The sequence below is a fragment of the Rattus norvegicus genome, chromosome 1, assembly GCF_021556685.1.
Source record: "Rattus norvegicus strain SHRSP/BbbUtx chromosome 1, alternate assembly SHRSP_T2T, whole genome shotgun sequence".
NCBI classification, from domain to species: domain Eukaryota; kingdom Metazoa; phylum Chordata; class Mammalia; order Rodentia; family Muridae; genus Rattus; species Rattus norvegicus.
The window spans coordinates 132,180,358-132,198,866 of NC_141534.1; the positions used below are offsets into that span (position 1 = coordinate 132,180,358).

The 18,509-nt window shown below is 50.9% G+C and overlaps 1 protein-coding gene across 2 annotated transcripts in view; it reads left to right on the forward strand.

The window, feature by feature from the left end:
• Positions 1–18,509, forward strand: part of Pcsk6 (proprotein convertase subtilisin/kexin type 6) — a 197,893-nt gene that overhangs the window by 177,852 nt on the left and 1,532 nt on the right. For both annotated transcript variants that reach the window (NM_001439914.1, NM_012999.3), the window contains 6 exon segments: positions 1,348–1,450; positions 3,297–3,493; positions 5,072–5,159; positions 9,151–9,254; positions 13,207–13,336; positions 17,208–17,320. In NM_001439914.1, coding sequence (NP_001426843.1) covers positions 1,348–1,450; positions 3,297–3,493; positions 5,072–5,159; positions 9,151–9,254; positions 13,207–13,336; positions 17,208–17,320 — 735 coding nt within the window.

Below are 18,509 nucleotides of genomic sequence, written 5' to 3' on the forward strand. Positions count from 1 at the left end.
TGGGGTGAGGCCAACAAGAAGCTCCAAAGTAATCACCAGCCTTGGAAGACAGGGTTAGGACGCGGCTCAGGTGCTGAGCTGTGGAAGTGACAAGCATGTCCACCTGGAGCACAGAACAGGCCAGCAGCCACTTGGAAAGGCCATCTAGAACATCCCGGGGGAGGGGGGGAGATGACAGCTCTGCAGGGGGGGTCACTCACAGTGGGAACCAAGGCAAGTGGAGATCCACAATGCAAACTGGGAGGTGTCAACAAAGATGAACCTTAGGGAGGGCAGCGAGGGCCTCCAGACAGGGCCAGGGAATGAGGAAAGCCCACTGTGGTCTGGGAGAATGGGGGCTTTTGTATTTACATTCTACACGAAATCAGTCAACCCCACTTCGCTTCTGCACTCCATCCCCATCTTCTGCCAACACAAGCTTAGCAGAAGGCTTTTGCCTTCTAACCTCTCAGAAGCCTTTCCAGTGCCTCCTCCAGCCCCTCCCTGCATCCCCTCCCACCTCCAGGGATGCTTTCCCTCTGTGTGCACATCAAACAGTAGCATAGGCAGTCACCTCAGGCTGGCTCCAGCACTGAGAAGCAGAATCTGCGGCAGCTAAGGAGACTCATCCCTGCAGGGCCCTGGGCAAGGACCTAGAACGTGAAGGTGACAGCTTTCTGAAATTTGTGGAGCTCCCTGCACTTCTAGACGGGTTTCCCAACAACATGGAAACCCGAACATGGAGACTGGAAGTCATCTGAGGAGACTTGAGGGAAGACATAGTAGCTTATACTGACAGCTAGAGTGAAGGAAGTGTGTGTAGGGTGGGGGTGGAGGGGCCCTCAGCCCATAGTCACCATGAGCACCACCCAGTGCCATGTTCCCAACTGTCCCTGTCCCCTTACCTTCTGTGTAACCTGGGCACACCAGGTGTGGAAATAGACTCCTCCTCCACCCTCTTCTGGCATAATCCATGCTGGGCTGTCACAACCCAAACACCAACCGTGCTGCTTTGTTTTTCACAGTGCATATAACAAGGCGACTGGTCCCATCATGGTGGCTGAAATGCCTCATACTGAGACCTCAGTTCCCATCTCCTCACTGCCCTTCAACTCTCACTACTACCAATGACTAAATATCACTCGCTCTCATGCCTTTCCTCCCTAGAGGGTCAGGATGGCTAGACTCAAGCCCCATCTGGGGACTACATCCTGTAAATAGGTCTCAGATGTAGCAGTCCGTACAGGGCACCACTCTTGAAGGAAGTTGCCCAGACCTGGGGGTGTGGTAAAGTGACAAAGGGACCCATGGGGCTGGATTGGATGGAGAAAGCCTCTCTGGATGAAAAGAAGTGCTTGTGTCTTTAAGGTGTGTGCCATCCCGAGTGTGGTGATAAAGGCTGCGATGGTCCCAGTGCAGACCAGTGCTTGAACTGCGTCCACTTCAGCCTGGGAAACTCCAAGACAAACAGGTAACGAGTGACTGGAGCCGTCTGCATACCCTAGAGCCCCATGCTGAAGCACTAAAGCGGCCACGGTGGGCTGCATAACCCTCGAAGAGAGAGCCAATCAAGGTTAACAGCTTTGCATTTAAAAAAAAAAAGTTTAGTATCTTGTTTTTAATCACACAAGTAATACAAGTCCATTATGAAACGGTGAGAAGTTGAACACTCTGCTGGCCATGCTTAGAAATCATTCTGCATCCGTAGTAGATCATACTGAGTACACAGGCCTGCTCGCGGAGGATTGTGGGCACGTGAGATTCAGGAACCCTGTAGGACCAGCAGGGTGAGTCTTAGGCTGCAGCTGGCTGTGGGATTCCCTGGCAGCTCCCTAAAAAGTCTGAAACTTGCTATTCCCTGAAGGAGGGCTCCTACAGACCTGACCTGGGACACTGTCTAAGTCAGGGTTTTACTGCTGTGAACAGACACCGTGACCAAGGCAACTCTTATAAAGGACAACATTTAATTGGGGCTGGTTTACAGGTTCAGAGGTTCAGTCCATTAGCACCACGGCAGGAAACATGGCAGCGTGCCGGTAGTCGTGGTGCTGGAGAAGGACCTGAGAGTTGTACATCTTGATCTAAAGGCAACCAGGAGACACTGCCTCTTCTTCGGGCAGTCAAGAGGAAGGTCTCAAAACCTACCCCCATGGTGACATACTTTCTCCAACAAGGCCACACTCCTAAGTGCCTCACTTCCCACTGGACAAGCATTTTCAAACCTCCACAGACACCCAGCCTATGGCCAATTGTCCCTGCTCAGGCCGTCTCTTCAGTGAGGAGTATGCAAACCTCAGACCCTTATACCACTCTCTAATAGGCTTGAAGCTTCCCTTTTTTTTTCTTTTGTGTTTTTACAATGCACAGACCTTCCTGAGCATCTGCCACGTGCTGCATGTGCCTGGAATGGAAGGCCCAGGTGACAGCAAGACAGTGCTGTACACACTAAAGGTCTGGGTGGCAGATACCTCAGCACTGCTGAAGCATGTCCATGAGGGCCAGGCAGGCCAGGCAGGGGTGTGCTATACACAGTAAATGTAAGATGCAGTTATTGCTGTATCTGGAGTCCTCATCCCAGACCTGGGACACCCCCTGTCTCTGAACAAGGGCAGTCATTTATAGCTTCATTCACTGACCATCAAACTTATTCTATGCAAGCACCAAAGTAGGATTTGACCCAGTCAGAAATTCCAAGTCTAGCCTGGGAGATAATGGTGCACTCCTTTAATCCCAGCACTCAGGAGGCAGAGACGGGTGGGTCTCTGAGTTCTAGGCCAGCGGAGTGAGTTCCAGGACAGCCAGGGCTACACAGAGAAACCCTGACTCAAAATCAAAAGGAAAGAAACAGACAGACAGAGACAGAGACAGAGACAGAGACAGAGACAGAGACAGAGAGAGATTCCAAGTCAGTACCAAAGTCATAGTACCTGTAGAGAACTAAACAGTTCCTTAGAATGGAGAGGATCCCTGCTTTATTTGGTGGTTTTGTTTAGACGAGGTCTCCCTATGTAGCCCAAACTGACTTTGACCTCAGACTCTGCCTGCCTCAGCCAAGTGCTGGGATTACAGTTGTAGTCTGCCAGACCCAGCTCCTGGGATTGGACCCCTGTTCTTCAGACCTGCCTGTTTGTACCTAGGACCCCACCCCACCCCCAGCTGCAGTCAGCAAACATAGGGGAACTTATTTATGGTTTAACCTTCCCCCTGGGTCCGTGTCCTGGACATTTTACCCACCTAGCTTTGAAGCCTCAGTCCATGTAAGGGTGGGCATAGGGTTGGACTGAAACAGAAATCCTCACCTGCCCTTGTCCCCACAGGAAGTGTGTGAGCGAGTGCCCCTTGGGCTACTTTGGGGACACAGCAGCAAGACGCTGCCGTCGATGCCATAAGGGATGTGAGACATGCACGGGCAGGAGCCCAACACAGTGCCTGTCTTGTCGCCGTGGGTTCTATCACCACCAGGAAACGAACACATGTGTGACCCTGTGTCCTGCCGGACTTTATGCTGATGAAAGTAAGTGGGCTGTCCACAGACACAAGCATAGATGAGTTGGCTCCCCTTCTGGACCATGCTCCCCTACTTAGGGAGGGTTTCTAGATCCTTGGCTTCTTGTCCTATGTGGTCTTTTATGGGACCTTGCACCAGGCCAGGGGGCAAGGATGTGCCTGCTGCACAATGGCGAAAGCACGGTTGAGATCAGTCTCACACACTGGAATTCATTCTCTACTGAGGACAGAGTGCAGGAAAAGGAGTTCATCCACAGCTCCGCCTCACTTGAACCATCAGAAGACGACACCCTGCTGCCCAGTCTTGTCATTTCTCCCCCAGGAAAGATGGCACTATGGGTTTCAGTGCAGGCTTCCATAACTGGGAGGGTGAAACTCCAAGAAGAGCTACCGAGCTCACCTTTGGATTTAGATGCAGTCCTCTGAAAACTACAGAGGACCCTGCTAACGGGTGGAAGACCTTGGTAGCCTCTGGTGGCTCTTTATAGTAGTGACCATACCCCTAAGAGGTGGACACTGCTTTCCTTATCTTGAAATTGAAATGGGATAAGAGGCCCCTAACTAGTAATGACAGAGGTGGGACTCAAAGTCAGAGCAAGGAAACCAGCTACCCTGCTGTCCCACCTGTGTGGGCTGGGTGGGCAGGAACTCCAGCACGTGTCTTATTGACTGGTCTCATTCTGCAAGGGGTGAAAGAGAAGGTTTGTGCTAAGTTAACGGGTGATGGACAGCTCTCAAGTGAGCGGAGGACTTGAGGAACTCTACAGGTATCACTCTGACTTTAGTCCTCCCATTTTAACCCCCGCACTGATCCAGCCTAGCGCCTGTCACACCATGGCTGTTAGCCCTGGGGAGAAGGAGAAGGAGCCAGGACATATCAAGCCATCAAGAAAAGACTCCCTTTAGAGGGGAAATGGCAAGTCACATAGGAACAGTTCCCAGGCTTTGAGGACGCCTGTCAGGGTTCATTTCCAGCTGCCCTTGCAGGCTCCTCACCTGGCCTGGCCAGGTCAGCCATTCTTCGCCACTGTCCTTGCTGAGCCTCAGCAGAGTGCATGTGATGCCACCCATGGGCTCCAAGGAGGCTGTGCAGAGGTAAAAGCCAGGCCCCTTTGCTCTCGGGCCTGGCGTGCAGCGATGACACCAGCTGGGGTTTGATGAGCCACCAATACAAATGAACTTGATAATAAAGCATGGAGACACAGGTGGGACTGGGGGTACCCCAGAAGCTGCTGAGGAGGACGGGGAGAGCCCTGCCTCCCTGGGAGAGGAGCCAATGTCCTCCGGAGCTCCTCAAAGGTTCATAAAGATCTGCACCTGGTCCAAGTATACTCAGGGATTGGCTCCGGTTCCTATGGCCATAACCAGAGCCAGAGTGTCTCCTGTAGAAAGGAGTCACCTCTCATCCTTTGGCTGCATTGAGTTACTCCAGATAAAACTTGGGGGTCTAACACCCAGGTCCGTGGTCGTTAGGGTGCTGGGGACAGCTGTCATTACCAAGGCCGCCAAGTATGCTGGGGGCTTATTATCCACACTGAGCCCCCTCTGTGTCATCCTCTGTTGCTGTCTTCCTGCCTTTCTCCAGGTCAGAGACTCTGCCTCAGGTGCCACCCGAGCTGTCAGAAGTGTGTGGATGAACCTGAGAAGTGCACTGTGTGCAAGGAGGGATTCAGGTGAGCCCACCCTGAAACGGGGGGGGGGGGGGGGGAGACGGACAGGGGAAGGGGCGGATGGACGGACAATAGGGCAGGATCCACGCTGTCTTTTTTTTCCTGAGAGTTTGCTTCTTTTCTTGAAAGCTAACATGTCAAAGGCATGGAGCCCAGAGAGCCCTGGCTGTCAAGTCAGGGGACTGCTGAGAAAGAGAGATTGAAGGATGGCCAGAACCTCCACATTCCAGGCCAGGCTGGGAAAATTGGTTAAAGTCAAAGTTGAACACATGAGAGAACGATAGTTTGCTGTTGGGAGGTCAGAGGGGCCTCTAGGAAGCACAGGGGTCTTTCCTCAGCAATAGTAAAACCCTCTACTCCAGTTCCCCTCCTGGCCATCCTCCTGTCTCCATTCCCTCTCACCACCTCAGCTTCTTCCTTCATCCAGAGAGTCAACTCAGCCTCCCTGAGGATGTCCCATAGTTTCTTGGTCCTCCCTGCTCCACAGATCTCGGCCCTGTAAAGCTTGGCATTTAAAAAAAAAAAAAAAGAAAGAAAAACGAAAACAAACAAAACCAAACAAAAATGAAACAGCTTGGCTAGGTTAAGGAGTGATCTTCAAACAATTTTGAATTCTTTTGTTTGAATCATTTACTGCAGCCAAATTGCATTTAGTGACATCAAATGCATGTTACCAGTTGCTATCCAAATGTTTAGGAGGCATATGTTAAGAAAATGTAGGCATTTAAAAAAAATAAAATTAAAATTAAAAAAAGGAAGTGTAGGCATGCCCATGCAGGGGGACTGGCACCATGGTCTCCATGGGAAGAAAGAAAGAAGAGTCATCAGGGCTTAAGAACCTCAGGGCTTTCTGTCCAAAAGATAGGGAGGCTAAGTGCAGCCTGAACGCCTGTGTTTCCAGCAGATGCCCAGGTGAGGGGATGCTGTGGCCCAGACAGGGGGCAGCAGGTGCACCGCGAGGCACTTCGAGGCCATAACCCACTCACGTAGCTCATCCTCTCCTCACCTCCAAGGGGAAGCTCTGTAATGAGGAATGGTGGATGAGTACACAGAGAGCGTCAACAATGGACTAGACCTTACAGGGCATCTGCTCTTACAGCAAGTCTTCCCACCAATGTTGCCCTGTTTAACCTTTACAGCAACTTATGAAGTAGTCGTTGGTGTTACAGTTTTCATCCAGGGGAGATCAGCGAATGCCCCAGAGGGCTCCATGTGACTGCCTTGGTGACATTGCCTCCATCCTGCCCTTCAGATCAGAGTTCGGAGGACAGAAAGGGAAAGCAAGACCTTCCAAAGTGACACATCTTACTTGCTGCTCTTTTAAACCTGTTAGCTAGACAGACCAAGATTAGAAGCAAAGGATCCAGAATCCACCGCTCCAGGAAGATATTCCCCCAAAGGGAACACAGCTGAGAGAAAGGAGAGATATTTTATTAGAGGCCGTGGCTAGGGGCTGAGAGGGGCCAGCTTTAATATCCTGGGCCCCTCTAGCACTGGTGTGTCCTGCTATGAACCCTCAAACCCTGGGCTGCTAGCTGAAGGTGTAAAAGATGGAAGACTGTGGATCCAACTCCCTGAAAACTGTTTCCCAGAGGAAAGGTGCCAAGGAGTCTAAGATACCTATTTCTATGTCCTTGGGAATAGCAAGGTCAGGTACAGAGCCTCTGGGCAGCAGTCACCCTGCAGGTGTGATGGCGGTAGTCATGAGCTTTCATGCCAGCCTGTAATCCACAGAAAACTTTCTTTTATGGCCCAATATCCTCTTCGGCTGTGACTTCAAATCATTGCTGTCACGTCACAGCTGTGAGAGAACAGCCCGGCCTCTGCCTCCTGGCCATCCATCTCTTCAGGGGGATAAACACTGGAGGGGTCCACAGGGAAGTTATTACAGACATGATTTAACTGTCCTGCATGGTGGCCCTGGCATCACAGTGAATGAGAATCCCAGGCAAGCATCTGCCATCTGTGGAGAGGAGCTCGAAACGCTGTGGGCCTCACCCCACTGGATGGAGGTGCAAAACATGGGGCTGGGGGGTCTCCTACTCCGCATGTAGCACAGCACATTTACACTTACATTCTGATCATCAAAATATGGACAGGTGGGCAATAGCCACTGGATATTCCATAACTCTAACTTAATTCTCACCCCTAACCTAACACGTGGCCCCATATCCCACAAGTTGAGAACTCGGTTCTCAATGCTGGTCCGTCCCCCCCCCCCAATGCTGGTCCTGCTTCTGAGGCTAGTCCCAGACCCCAGAGTGAAGCATCCTGGCCTCCAGCTGGCTGTTGGAGTTCCCTCAGCCTCTTCTTGGGTCTGACTGCTTTGCTACTACACCTGCTCCCAGAACAGGGTGACGTTTCCCTTACTTTAGCCATGTATTACACAGGTGTCTAAAAGGAGGCGGATGAAGCAGTATCACACAGACAGCAACACTGGCAGGGTCAAGAGCATAGGACGTCCCATTCCTATGGAGCTGGGTCCAACACCCTCCCAGCTGCTGGATGGATGTGTTCTTTGTGTTCAAAGTGGTCCTTGAACTCATGGCAGTACCCTTTCCTCAGCCTCCTGAGTTATGTATATGTTCTTGTTTACCAACTTGGGAACTCCAAATCATTTCTCTTGGAGTTGCCATGGAGACTCCATTATGGAGGCCTGAGTTAATGTTAACGTTATTGGCCATTGGTGATCAGTTGCGCCTTCTGTCTCTTTCACCTACTCTGAGGTTGCTGAGGCTGGAAACTCCTGCTCTCCGATCAATGATCCGTCTACCTGGCAACCAGTTCCCCCCACCGTGAAGCCACGGAAGAGCCCCAGCAATCAGTTATCTCATTAGCATGCAAAATGACACTTATCGCTATTGATTCTAGAGAGCCTTGGAGCTGTGTGCCAGGATGGAGACTAAATATATATTTCTAATTATAAATCACATCACAGCGGGACGCGCTGGAGCCGACAGGTGCACTCCAGAGCCCTCGCTCAATCTGTTTATCGGCAAACCCATTTAAAATTGGGCATCACACACAGTACAATCCCAGGAACCAAAGACATCATAGTTGGTGACATTCATTTACACTGCTGTGTGCCAGACACCAAACGGTTCTGCGTATTAGCTTAGTGAGTCTTCCAAGCAGTTTTAAGCTATAGGAACCAATTCCTAGGAGGAAATGGGCTTCGCTGGCCCTTTAATGGCTTGCCTGGGGTAGCTGGGAAATGGTGGAGCCAGGTCCTACATTGGTGGTTTGTGTCCATGATACCTTGCCGGACTCCCTAGCTGAAGGTCAGGTATATAGGCACTGATGGGGCAAGAAAGGAAGGCAGAAGCCAGATGTAGCAGGCTGCCAGATGCCAGGAGAGGCTTTTGCTTCAAGCTCATGTAAAACAGGAGAGTCTTTTTTTTTTTTTTTTTTTTTTTTTGTTCTTTTTTTTCGGAGCTGGGGACCGAACCCAGGGCCTTGCGCTTGCTAGGCAAGTGCTCTACCGCTGAGCTAAATCCCCAACCCCAAAACAGGAGAGTCTTAAGTAAGGAAAAACCCAGGTCAGGTCCAGGACTAAAAGGTCAACCTTGTGGCTATTAACCACCCCCGACACACACACACACACACACACACACACACACGTAGATCCTCTGTGGACTCAAAGCAGTATGCTAGAACTAGCTTGCCACAGTGGCAACCACTCAACACCCCAGGTCTCCAGGGGAGAGGGGGATTTCTGATTCAGGTTTCAGACAAAGCTCAGGAGATAATCCATTGTACAGTAGGACAAAGCTTCCAGCTCTGACCCCTTGCAGCAGCCTGCCAGAGGCTTCAGAACTCCAGCCGGCTTCAGGATGGTTTTGCCAGCCTTCATTAGCTGGGACCCTTCGGTGACACAAAGCGCCGTGCTCCGATGGCTTTCATTTCCTCCCGTGAAAAGCGTTTGAGGACAGATCCTAATTTAATTAGAATTTCAGGACAGACATGGAAACCGGCCTACTTTTCTTTTCACCAGCCTCGCACGGGGCAGCTGCATTCCGGACTGTGAACCAGGTACCTACTTCGATTCTGAGCTCATCAGATGTGGGGAATGCCATCACACCTGCCGGACCTGCGTGGGTAAGCTGCCAAGGCGTTGCTCTCATTGGACATTTGTGGGTTCCTGGATTTATTACAGAGTAAAATTCAAAGGCAAGGGGCTTAACGTGTAACTTGGGGTTAGAGCGTTTGCCTCCCGTGTAGGACCTGTGGGGGAAATAGACTATAAAAACCACAAAGGTCTTCCTAGCCTCCCAGGGCTGGAGAGGGAGAGTGAGGAGCTGCTGTTTAATGAGCACAGGAGTGCAAGTTAGGGGGAGTGAAAAATGTTCCAGAGACAGGGTAGTAATGGCTGCCCACTGGTGTGAATTCCGTAACACCACCCAACTATGCACTTTAGGATGTTTGAGCTGGTGCAGTTGGTGATGTACCAGATACCAACAGTTTGTTTAAATTGAAAACAAGAGCACCGCTGCAGAGACCCACTCTGAGCAAACGGCCCTAGCTTCCCCAGATTTAAACCCACAGCCATGCCTGGGTTTCGAAAGCTTTTGTAGCAAAAGCCACAGTTGCTTTTAGACAAGAGATAGAGGAGGTTCAGCAGTCCGTAAGCTGGCCTGCCTTAAAACTCCACTCAGGCTGCAGAATCAACCAAAATGCAGCACAGTAAAGATCGAGAGGCCTCAGAGAGGTGTGAGGACAGAGCTGGGCGCCATGAAGAAGCAGAATTTCAGTTCTCTGTAACCATCTCTGCTTACTCTGAACGTTTTATTCAAAGAGGGAGAGACCGCCATAAACAATTTTACATGCATTATCGTTCCCCACCGAGATTATAGCGCAGATGTCTCCGGGCCCAGATTTTGTGCGGAGTTGTAGCGGGGATTTCATTCGTTTTATTGGGTTTCATTTTGCAGCCATCCGCATGCATCGTGAGTTATGTGCTCAGATATGTTCCAGGTGAAGCAGTCTCCTCCATTTTCTTCCCGCCCCCAGCACTTTGTTGCCTTCTAAGACACTCGCCTTAGATGGAGTTTTTGCTGCAGTGACAATATAAGAATTAGGTCTCAGCTAAATCTTATTTGCCACAAAACCATTTATTAGAAATGCCAGGAGGCAGGTACCGTTGTCCTCTGCATGGTCCCATAGGGGCCTCGGGAAGCCATCAGCTGTGCTACCCAAGTAGACATGCTGGAGATCCCAGCATCTACAAGCCATGGCTGGTGCTGATCCTAGGTCCCCTGTGGAGACATGCATGCCTCGTCCTTGGACAACCCCAGAAGGGTCCAGGCTTAACCTTAGCAAGAGGCTTTCCATGAGTAGCTGCCGGCTTTTCCTGGTGAGTTGCCCTTGCTGTGTTTTTATTTTTTGTTTTTAGTCTTGGTTTAACCCAGGTTGTTTAAGTGCTGCCTGCTTAAATGTCAGAGTCACTTGAATCCATAGCATTCAGGCCTGTGGTCCTTTAACTCTTTTGATTTCAATAATGCAATTCACTTATCTCTCTCAGAGCCCACAGACTGACTGTCTAGCAGCCAATGGTATTAAGTCACTTGTAAGTCTTCTTATCTCAGTCCTGTGTTTCCTCCATCACTTGAAGCATTCATTTCAATATCAGGCAGTTCCAAAGCTCTTGGAGGAGAGGAATTTTCCACGTCTCCCCCTGAAGCTCGTTTTAACCTGTCTAGAACACACATAACCCGATGGTGATGGGAGCCAGAGCCTTCTCTTCCCCACTCAGAGTCATCCGGAGTCCCTTGCTCCATGTCAGGTGTTATCTCCCTTGAGGGACCTGTGCCTGGTGACATCTTTGGTTCAGCATGGCGGCCTAGCTACCATGACCCAAGTACACTGAACTTTATGAGACTGAGACTCTCCCAACTACCTCCAGTGCAGATGCCCAGAGCATCCTGGCATTGAGGTTGTGATCTTTGACTCAGTGTAGATAGATTGACCCATGGGAGAGGGTCACCCAGGGCAAATACGCACCCAGGCCAAGTGGCAGCCAATGGAGATATATATCTCCACCAGGTCGAGGAGCAGTTCCCTCGGCCCTTGGGAGGGTTGACCCTGACTTGTGCCTGGGAAAGCACATCAAGAAACATTTTTATTGGTACCTAGCATGGTGTGTTAGCATAAGCATAGCCCACTGTGTTGTTATTGTCAGCACTGTGGGGGGTCCAAATGCTTGGCGACTATAGAGGCAGAATGGAATCCTTGGGAGGTTTTGAGTATGACATCCATTAATAGTAGTAGAAGTAAGAGAAGTAGAAAGCGTGCTCGCCAGTATTTTTTGTTGTAATGATACATATAACATAAAATTTGCAATCTTAACCATTCAAAAAAATCCAGTACATATTTTTGAGGTTCCATGTTCTCATTCAGTGCCTGTATTCAATGTGTGATGACGAAGTCAAGGTCATGAGTGTTTCCATCTCCCCAAATATTATCATTTCTATGTGTCGGGAAGACCGTCAAGGTCTTCCCTTCTAGCTATTAGGAAACATGACTAGGTACTGTGGTTGTCCTATTCTTGCTACAGAATGGTTGGCAACTTAAGGACAGGTTTGTGTTAGCTCATGGGTTGAGGGTGTCCTCTGTTGTGATAGAGGAGGAAGATAGTAGCAAGGGTATGTACCAGCTGGCCACACTACATGCCTAGCTAGGAAGAGGGGTGCATGCTGGTGCTCAACATTCAGTCCAGCACCCCAGCCCATGGGGTGCTGCCGCCCACACTGAGGGCAGTCAGACTTCACTGGAAACATCTTCATAGACAAGCCAGAGGTGTGTCTCCTAGGTGGTTCTAAATGCACGCAAGCACATTAGGAGAACTTCCGCTCTGGGACCGTTTTGATGCCATTGTTCACACCCTCACTGTGCCTGCCGTCCTAGCACGGCCATTTTCAGGTGTATAGATTAGTGGCACTAGGAATATTCACGTGTGCTCAACATGTCTGTGACCATGGCCCTCATTCTCCTCCAGAGTTTCCGCATCTCCTCAGCTGATCCTGCAACCAACATGTTTTCTGATTTCTTCTTATTTTCTGGTGCTGAGGACTAACCCAGTGCCTCAAAGCCAGGCGGTGTGGAGCACACCTTTGATCCCCGCACTTGGGAGGCAGAGGCTGGTGCATCTCTGCGTTCAAGGCCAGAACTTGGTCTGCAGAGTGAGTTCCTAGACAGCCATGATCACACACACACACACACACACACACACACCACACACACACACACGTAAGTGCACACAGCTACACATGGCCTTCATGCACATGAAAAAGTGAGAACCATGCGGAAATAGCTTGGCTACTGTCTCAGTTAGGGTTTCTTTTGTTGTGAAGAGCCACCATGACCATAGCAATTCTTATAAAGAAAAACATTTAACTGGGGCTGGCTTACAGTTCAGAGGTTTAGTCCATCATGGTAGGAAGCATGGTCGCATGCAGGTAGGCATAGTGCTGGACTGGTAGCTGAGAGTTCTACATCTGTATCTGCAAGCAGCAGGAAAAACAGTGAGCTTCTAGGCCTGCCCCTCGGGGACATACCTCCTCCACTGTGGCCACATCTCCTACGACAAAGCCATACCTCCAATAATACCATCCCTCTGTGAGTCTATAGGGGCCATTTTCAGTCAGACCAGCAAGGTTACAATGCCCAGTTTAACCCAGTGAACTTCAGACACCATCATATCAATGTGATTCAATTGTCTGTGTTCTACCCTCCCAGCAGAACTCAGTCTGGCCACTGAAGCCATTGAGTGGCTACTGTAGTGATTCTACCTAAAGCTTATGGAAAGCAAATACATGCAGTTGAAGTCAGTCACCAGGGCCCTAGCAGTGCTCCCCTCTGGGCTAAACTTAGGCCTCTGATGTTCCCATCTGTGAAGTGCAGAGGGTGAACTACCCCCAGAAGTCACATAGGCAGCCCTCATTGGGCTCCTAGAAAGCTATGTGGGCAGCCTGGGGACATCTGAGGATTCCCACAGACATTCTAGAACACCAGACATGTCCTTGACATCTGCTTCTTTTCCTGTATCTGTTAGGGCCCAGCAGAGAAGAATGTATTCACTGTGCAAAAAGCTTCCACTTCCAAGACTGGAAATGTGTGCCGGCCTGTGGTGAGGGCTTCTACCCGGAGGAGATGCCTGGCTTACCCCACAAAGTGTGTCGAAGGTATGGTCTTCTGGGCTGTGGCCCAGACTGATGCAGAGTAGTGGTCATCTGGGCACTGCAGAAAGAGCAGCTAGAGGACCAGGTGTGGTGGCAGTGCCCCTGGAGTCTAGGGGATTGACATGCTTCTTTACCCGCTGCTGTAGGTGCAGAGGGCAGACAGGAAACCATTCACTGAGGAAGGGATGCCGATAGTTGGTGATTGCCAAAGTCACAAGCCAGCTGGCAGCCTTCAAGCCTCTCCTAATGCCTAATTATTTGTGAAGCACTTACCATATGCAGGCCCTGGGTAGCAGTGGGCTAGGACAGGAAGCAGAATGAACAAGGTGCTGTCACACAGCCCTCCCACCCCAGCAGCAGATGGTACAGGGCCCTGGCATTCAAGTCATGGTGTGGATGCTTTCACGTTGTAGGTGGTCCAGGAAACCACACTTATGGGAGTCAGCAGTAAGTTACGTATCTTAGATGAAATAAAACCACCCTGGTCATGTCCTCATTGCAAAGCCAGTCCTGGCATAGACAGCACACATGTGTTTTAACCGTCTTGCTCTCTTCTTATTCCTCCTATGAGCTCACACACTTGGCAAGTGCCACTGGACTCACAGGTGTGCTTTTGTACTGTGGGACACGAGCTGTTCATGGAGCAGACAGGCTTTCTTCCGTGCTTGGCTGGCTGTGCCTTGTACCAAGGTCAGGACATCATAATCAGGCCAGGCACAGGGAAGGCAGCCTATTGTATGAGGTGACACGTGGTGCTGATGCAGTGGAGGCATGGTCTTTGAGAGAAGTGGAAATAGGGGATGCTATCTGCAAAAGACTCAAAAGCAAAGCTACTCTGAGAAACTTGTGTCAGGACAGGGGTGGGTAACCATACCCAGATCCCACTCCCAGTGGCAAAGTCCACAGTGGGGACTGTCCCCCTGGGCTATTTTGAGAATTATGGTACATTGTCACCTGTACACAGTGAGCTGATGAGAACCAGTCTTTATAGTGGGAAAAGAAGGGCCAGTAGGTGGGGGTGCGTGGGGGTTATGTCTGAACAAGGGTCAGCACCCTGCCATGTCGATTCGAAACAGGGGGCTCACCCCCACCTCCTCCTGCCATGCTGAGTCCTGCACGCAGGATGGCAGGCACAGCTGTCTGCAGTAAACCTTTCATTTCACAAGCCAGCTGGTTTACTGATAATTAAACCAAGGACGACAGCACAGGGACAGCATGGAATTTAATGATGATAATCACTTTCATTTGTCAAGTGCCCCAAACTCCCAGGGATTCTGACTGTGGCATCCAGAGGCCATGGTCTCCCAGCTTCGAGGAGACAGGAGGGAAGCCAGCCACAAATACTCCCTTGGACAGAAGTTCCTAGGTACTAGTTTCTTTCTGAGGAAATGCCCTGGAGGGGAGTTCAGCCTCAGCTTGGAGCTGATATACAAGATCCTGAGAAAGCACCCCCCAGGAGCCTTGCAGGGCACCCCCAAGTGAGGAAGTGGCAGAAATTCACACAATTCCACACCAGAGCCTCTGGCCCCAAAGAGCCTTTATAAATATGAAGCTTTCCCTAAGGGAGGAGAGTCTGGATGGTGGTTCTGCATGTCTTTTGCAACTCAGTCAGCAAGCCCCAGAATGCTACCTGATATCATACTTCCCCTGCAGAAGAACCAGGGAAGCCATAGGGAACACATCACTGTTTGAGGGCTAGATGTGGAAGCCATAACAGCACAAGCTTGTCCGTTGCTAACCTGAATACAAAGAAGACATGTAGAAGGTGAAGCCTGAACCTGAAGTCCGTGACAGTATCTCAGAACTGTCAGCCACACGCAAGACTCAGTAAGGGGACCTTTACTCCCAAGCAAGGACCTCTTGGCAGAAAGTCAGAACAACTCTGGGATTCTTGCTCCGAGGATAGTCTCCCCCAGCCCTCAGCATTCTCCCGACTCCTCAGTAGGTACAGAAGTCCTCAGGGTGTGCTTCTTGCCTAGTTTGTACCCAGACTGAATTGGACTCCTTGGAGCAGGAGGTCTGTGTCCCACTATTTCTTGATAGCTGTGTCTCCTGCTGTGGTACAGAGAGAGGTCTGTGGTGGGCACAGCTCTACCTCCAGAATTTGGCAGGGTAAAGTTGCCATGGTGTTTTAAAGTGACTTAGGTACTACAGAGGAACCAATTGGCACCCTGAAAGACCCTGTTCTTGAGACCACTGCCAGCATATAGTACTGTGCCAATAGAGTCAAAAGCAGGAGATGGGGCATCTGGGGAGTGGGTACGAGAGATATCACCTCTTTCTCAGGAAAGCATTTTGCTCAGTTCTTCTTCACCACAAAACTCCGAATGAGCACTCAGGGTGGCCAGCACCATACCTGGGCCTCCTGAGACCTGTGTGAATACCCCAGCTGAGCCTGCCTGGCCTTCTGGCTGCTGAACTCAGACTTGCTCAGATGTGACATTTTATTGGCAGTTTGTGCTGCAGAAATAGAAAACAGAAGCACCCTCCCTCCATCGTGCTGAGCTCAGTGAGCAGTCTGGGAAGACTGAGCTGGGCCTGGCTGGGTTCTCACTGCAGTCTACTCCATACCGTAACTCTTCGCGATTGAAGCAAGGCTCAGCCAGTGCCTGCGAGTCTCTGGGGCCCTGAGCCTTCCAGACAACTAACATTCTTTGAAATGCCTGGCTTTGCATGCATTTCCATGAAAGAGGGCAGTAAGCTCTCCAGGGAACCTGTGTCATGAGAACCCAGACAGTGTGGCCAGAAACAGACCCCAGGGACTTCCCAAAATTGCACTGGAAGTCAGCTTTCACACTGATCTGAAACCAGGGCTCTGAACTCTAGCTAGTTCATCATCTTCCATTGCATTTGGAATAAAAACTCACCTCACCCAGGCTGAGGAGATGCTGCCTCGGGGCTTCTTATAACTTGGATTAAACCCCCCAGGAGCATTTCGTCACCGAAGGTTTCGAACAGGTAACTCTAGGCATCTTTCTTAAACATGTCACCCCTAGGGCAGGCCAAAGCGTGGCTGAGCTGGACTTGTTCCCCTCCCGCCAGGGCCTGTTATACTTAACTGAGAGTAGTGGGAGTGGGGGAGTTGGAAGCAAACAGGAGCCGCTGTGGAGTCCTGGTCACCTGGAGCTGGACATGGCATCAGAAGCAGCTAGAGTACACACTCTGAGAATCACAGAGTCACGCCAAGCTGTTTCTGTCAAGAGCCATATGACATATAATTCAGGCTCGCAGGAGCCTGCCTATTAGAGCTACTTTGCTTTCCCGCTGCAGCACAGAGCACCCACAGACCAGGAGAAAATGAACCTATGTTCCCGTGAGAATGCTGAGTGTGGACTTCAAGTGCCATCCACCTTTGCAACCTGAGGTCATAGCACTCTGCATTAGCGGGAGCCATGGAGTCAGGCTGGGCCAGGACTGTCTGTGGAATCAGGAATAGAGATGGGCCCACCCCTTCCCCACAGGTCTAGCCAATGTCAAGCCTGCTAGCCTGGGAGGTAGCAGAAGTTTTAGGGTCAGCTCCAGAAACAGGTTTGTCATGGTCCTAGGCAGTTTGTGTCCTCTAGCCCAAGCCTACAGCCATCAGTGTCTACTAGAGGGTCCAGGTGGGCCATACTGAGTCTCAGAGAGCAAGGCCTGGCCTCACCTCCTGAGAATGTTCCTGCCCACTGACTCCGACAGCCTCTTCCTTCCCGTGACAACAGAGAGGTCAGACAAGAGCGGTGTTCCAACACTAAGTGCATGCATGTCAGGGTGTCCTGAGGGTCACGATTACTCCTGAGACTTTGGGGGTGCATGCTGGGAGGTTCTGGGCTGGGAACCCCGTGTAGTGGGGCCTCTTCCCCAAGGCTCAGGAGGAGCTGCTGTCTTCCCACAGATGTGATGAAAACTGCCTGAGCTGCGAGGGCTCCAGCAGGAACTGCAGCAGATGTAAAGCTGGCTTCACGCAGCTGGGGACCTCCTGCATCACCAACCACACGTGCAGTAACGGTGAGTACTACAGGGTGACCTCAGGGCTGTCCAGGAGGCAGTGGAAAGAGGAGAGGCCGGAGGCGTGGCTGCCCAGAGAGTAGGGGCACTTACTTCTGACATGACTGACCATCTCTTTGGCCACATGACTTAAAAGTAGCTTCATTTGTATACTGTTCCCACTCTCCTGACATGAGCTGCAGGCAGCTTGAGTATAATTTCCCCATAAAAAAGTCAGCACAGAGAGACCTGAAAGACCAAATCCTCGGAACTAGGAGGACAGAGTTGAGCCCCAGCTGTCTACAAGGTGCTTCTTTATCTATGCTAGGAGGGCCCTGGCTCTGCAGATAGGTGGTGGGTGGTGGGGAGGATAAGTTATTAAAATAAAAAAAAATTAAAAAAAAAAAGAAACTCAGAAGAAATCAGACAGTGGGGATGCCAGGCAGGAGAGGGTCCACAGAGGCCTATGTCCTGGAGACCTTATACAGGAGTGGGTTGTCTTGGCAGGGGACTCATGCTGAGCAAGCAGGAAGGAGCTGCATAGAGCCAATGCTGGGCACCATGTCCTGATATGCAGGAGAGGGGAGCCCGCCCCATGTGTCCAAGGGTGGATAGCTAACCCCTGCTCAAAGAGCTGGCATGGCCCCGCCCTGGCAGAGTACCCACACAGCATCCTGTAGATGGCCTAAAGACTACCAGGTGACCTGTTTGCCTTTTGGATTTGGAAAATCCTGTCCTTTCAAAGCCCAGGAGGCTTCCTGTTTAGGAAGTCCCTGCTCAGGTTACATACCAGCCCTAGAAAGTGAGGCTGCCATCTGACAGCCTGCTCCTAAGTGACAGTGTAGAGGCAAGGGTACCAGCCTCACTGCCCTCCCCATCACTGAGTCCCGCCTGCCCATCTTCTCCTGCCACCTCCCCGTGGGAATGTCCCCAGCCTGTATTCCTGAAGCCTACTTTCCTTCCTGCTCCAGCCCTGTGCCTCTGGCTGCACCCCCTTCCTCTTCCTGACCAGCCACCAGCACAGTGCCCTCAGAAACAGGCTCACATGAATAACAGTGATCCTGAGGCAGACCCTCCCATCTCACGTCCCAAAGCCCTTTCAGGAATTCCCTCCCCCTTGTCACTTAAACTCAGCAGAAGTCCCATACCCCAGTGCCACCTGGGCCTCCCCGGACTCTGCATTGAAATGGCTCACAAGAGAGTCACTGAT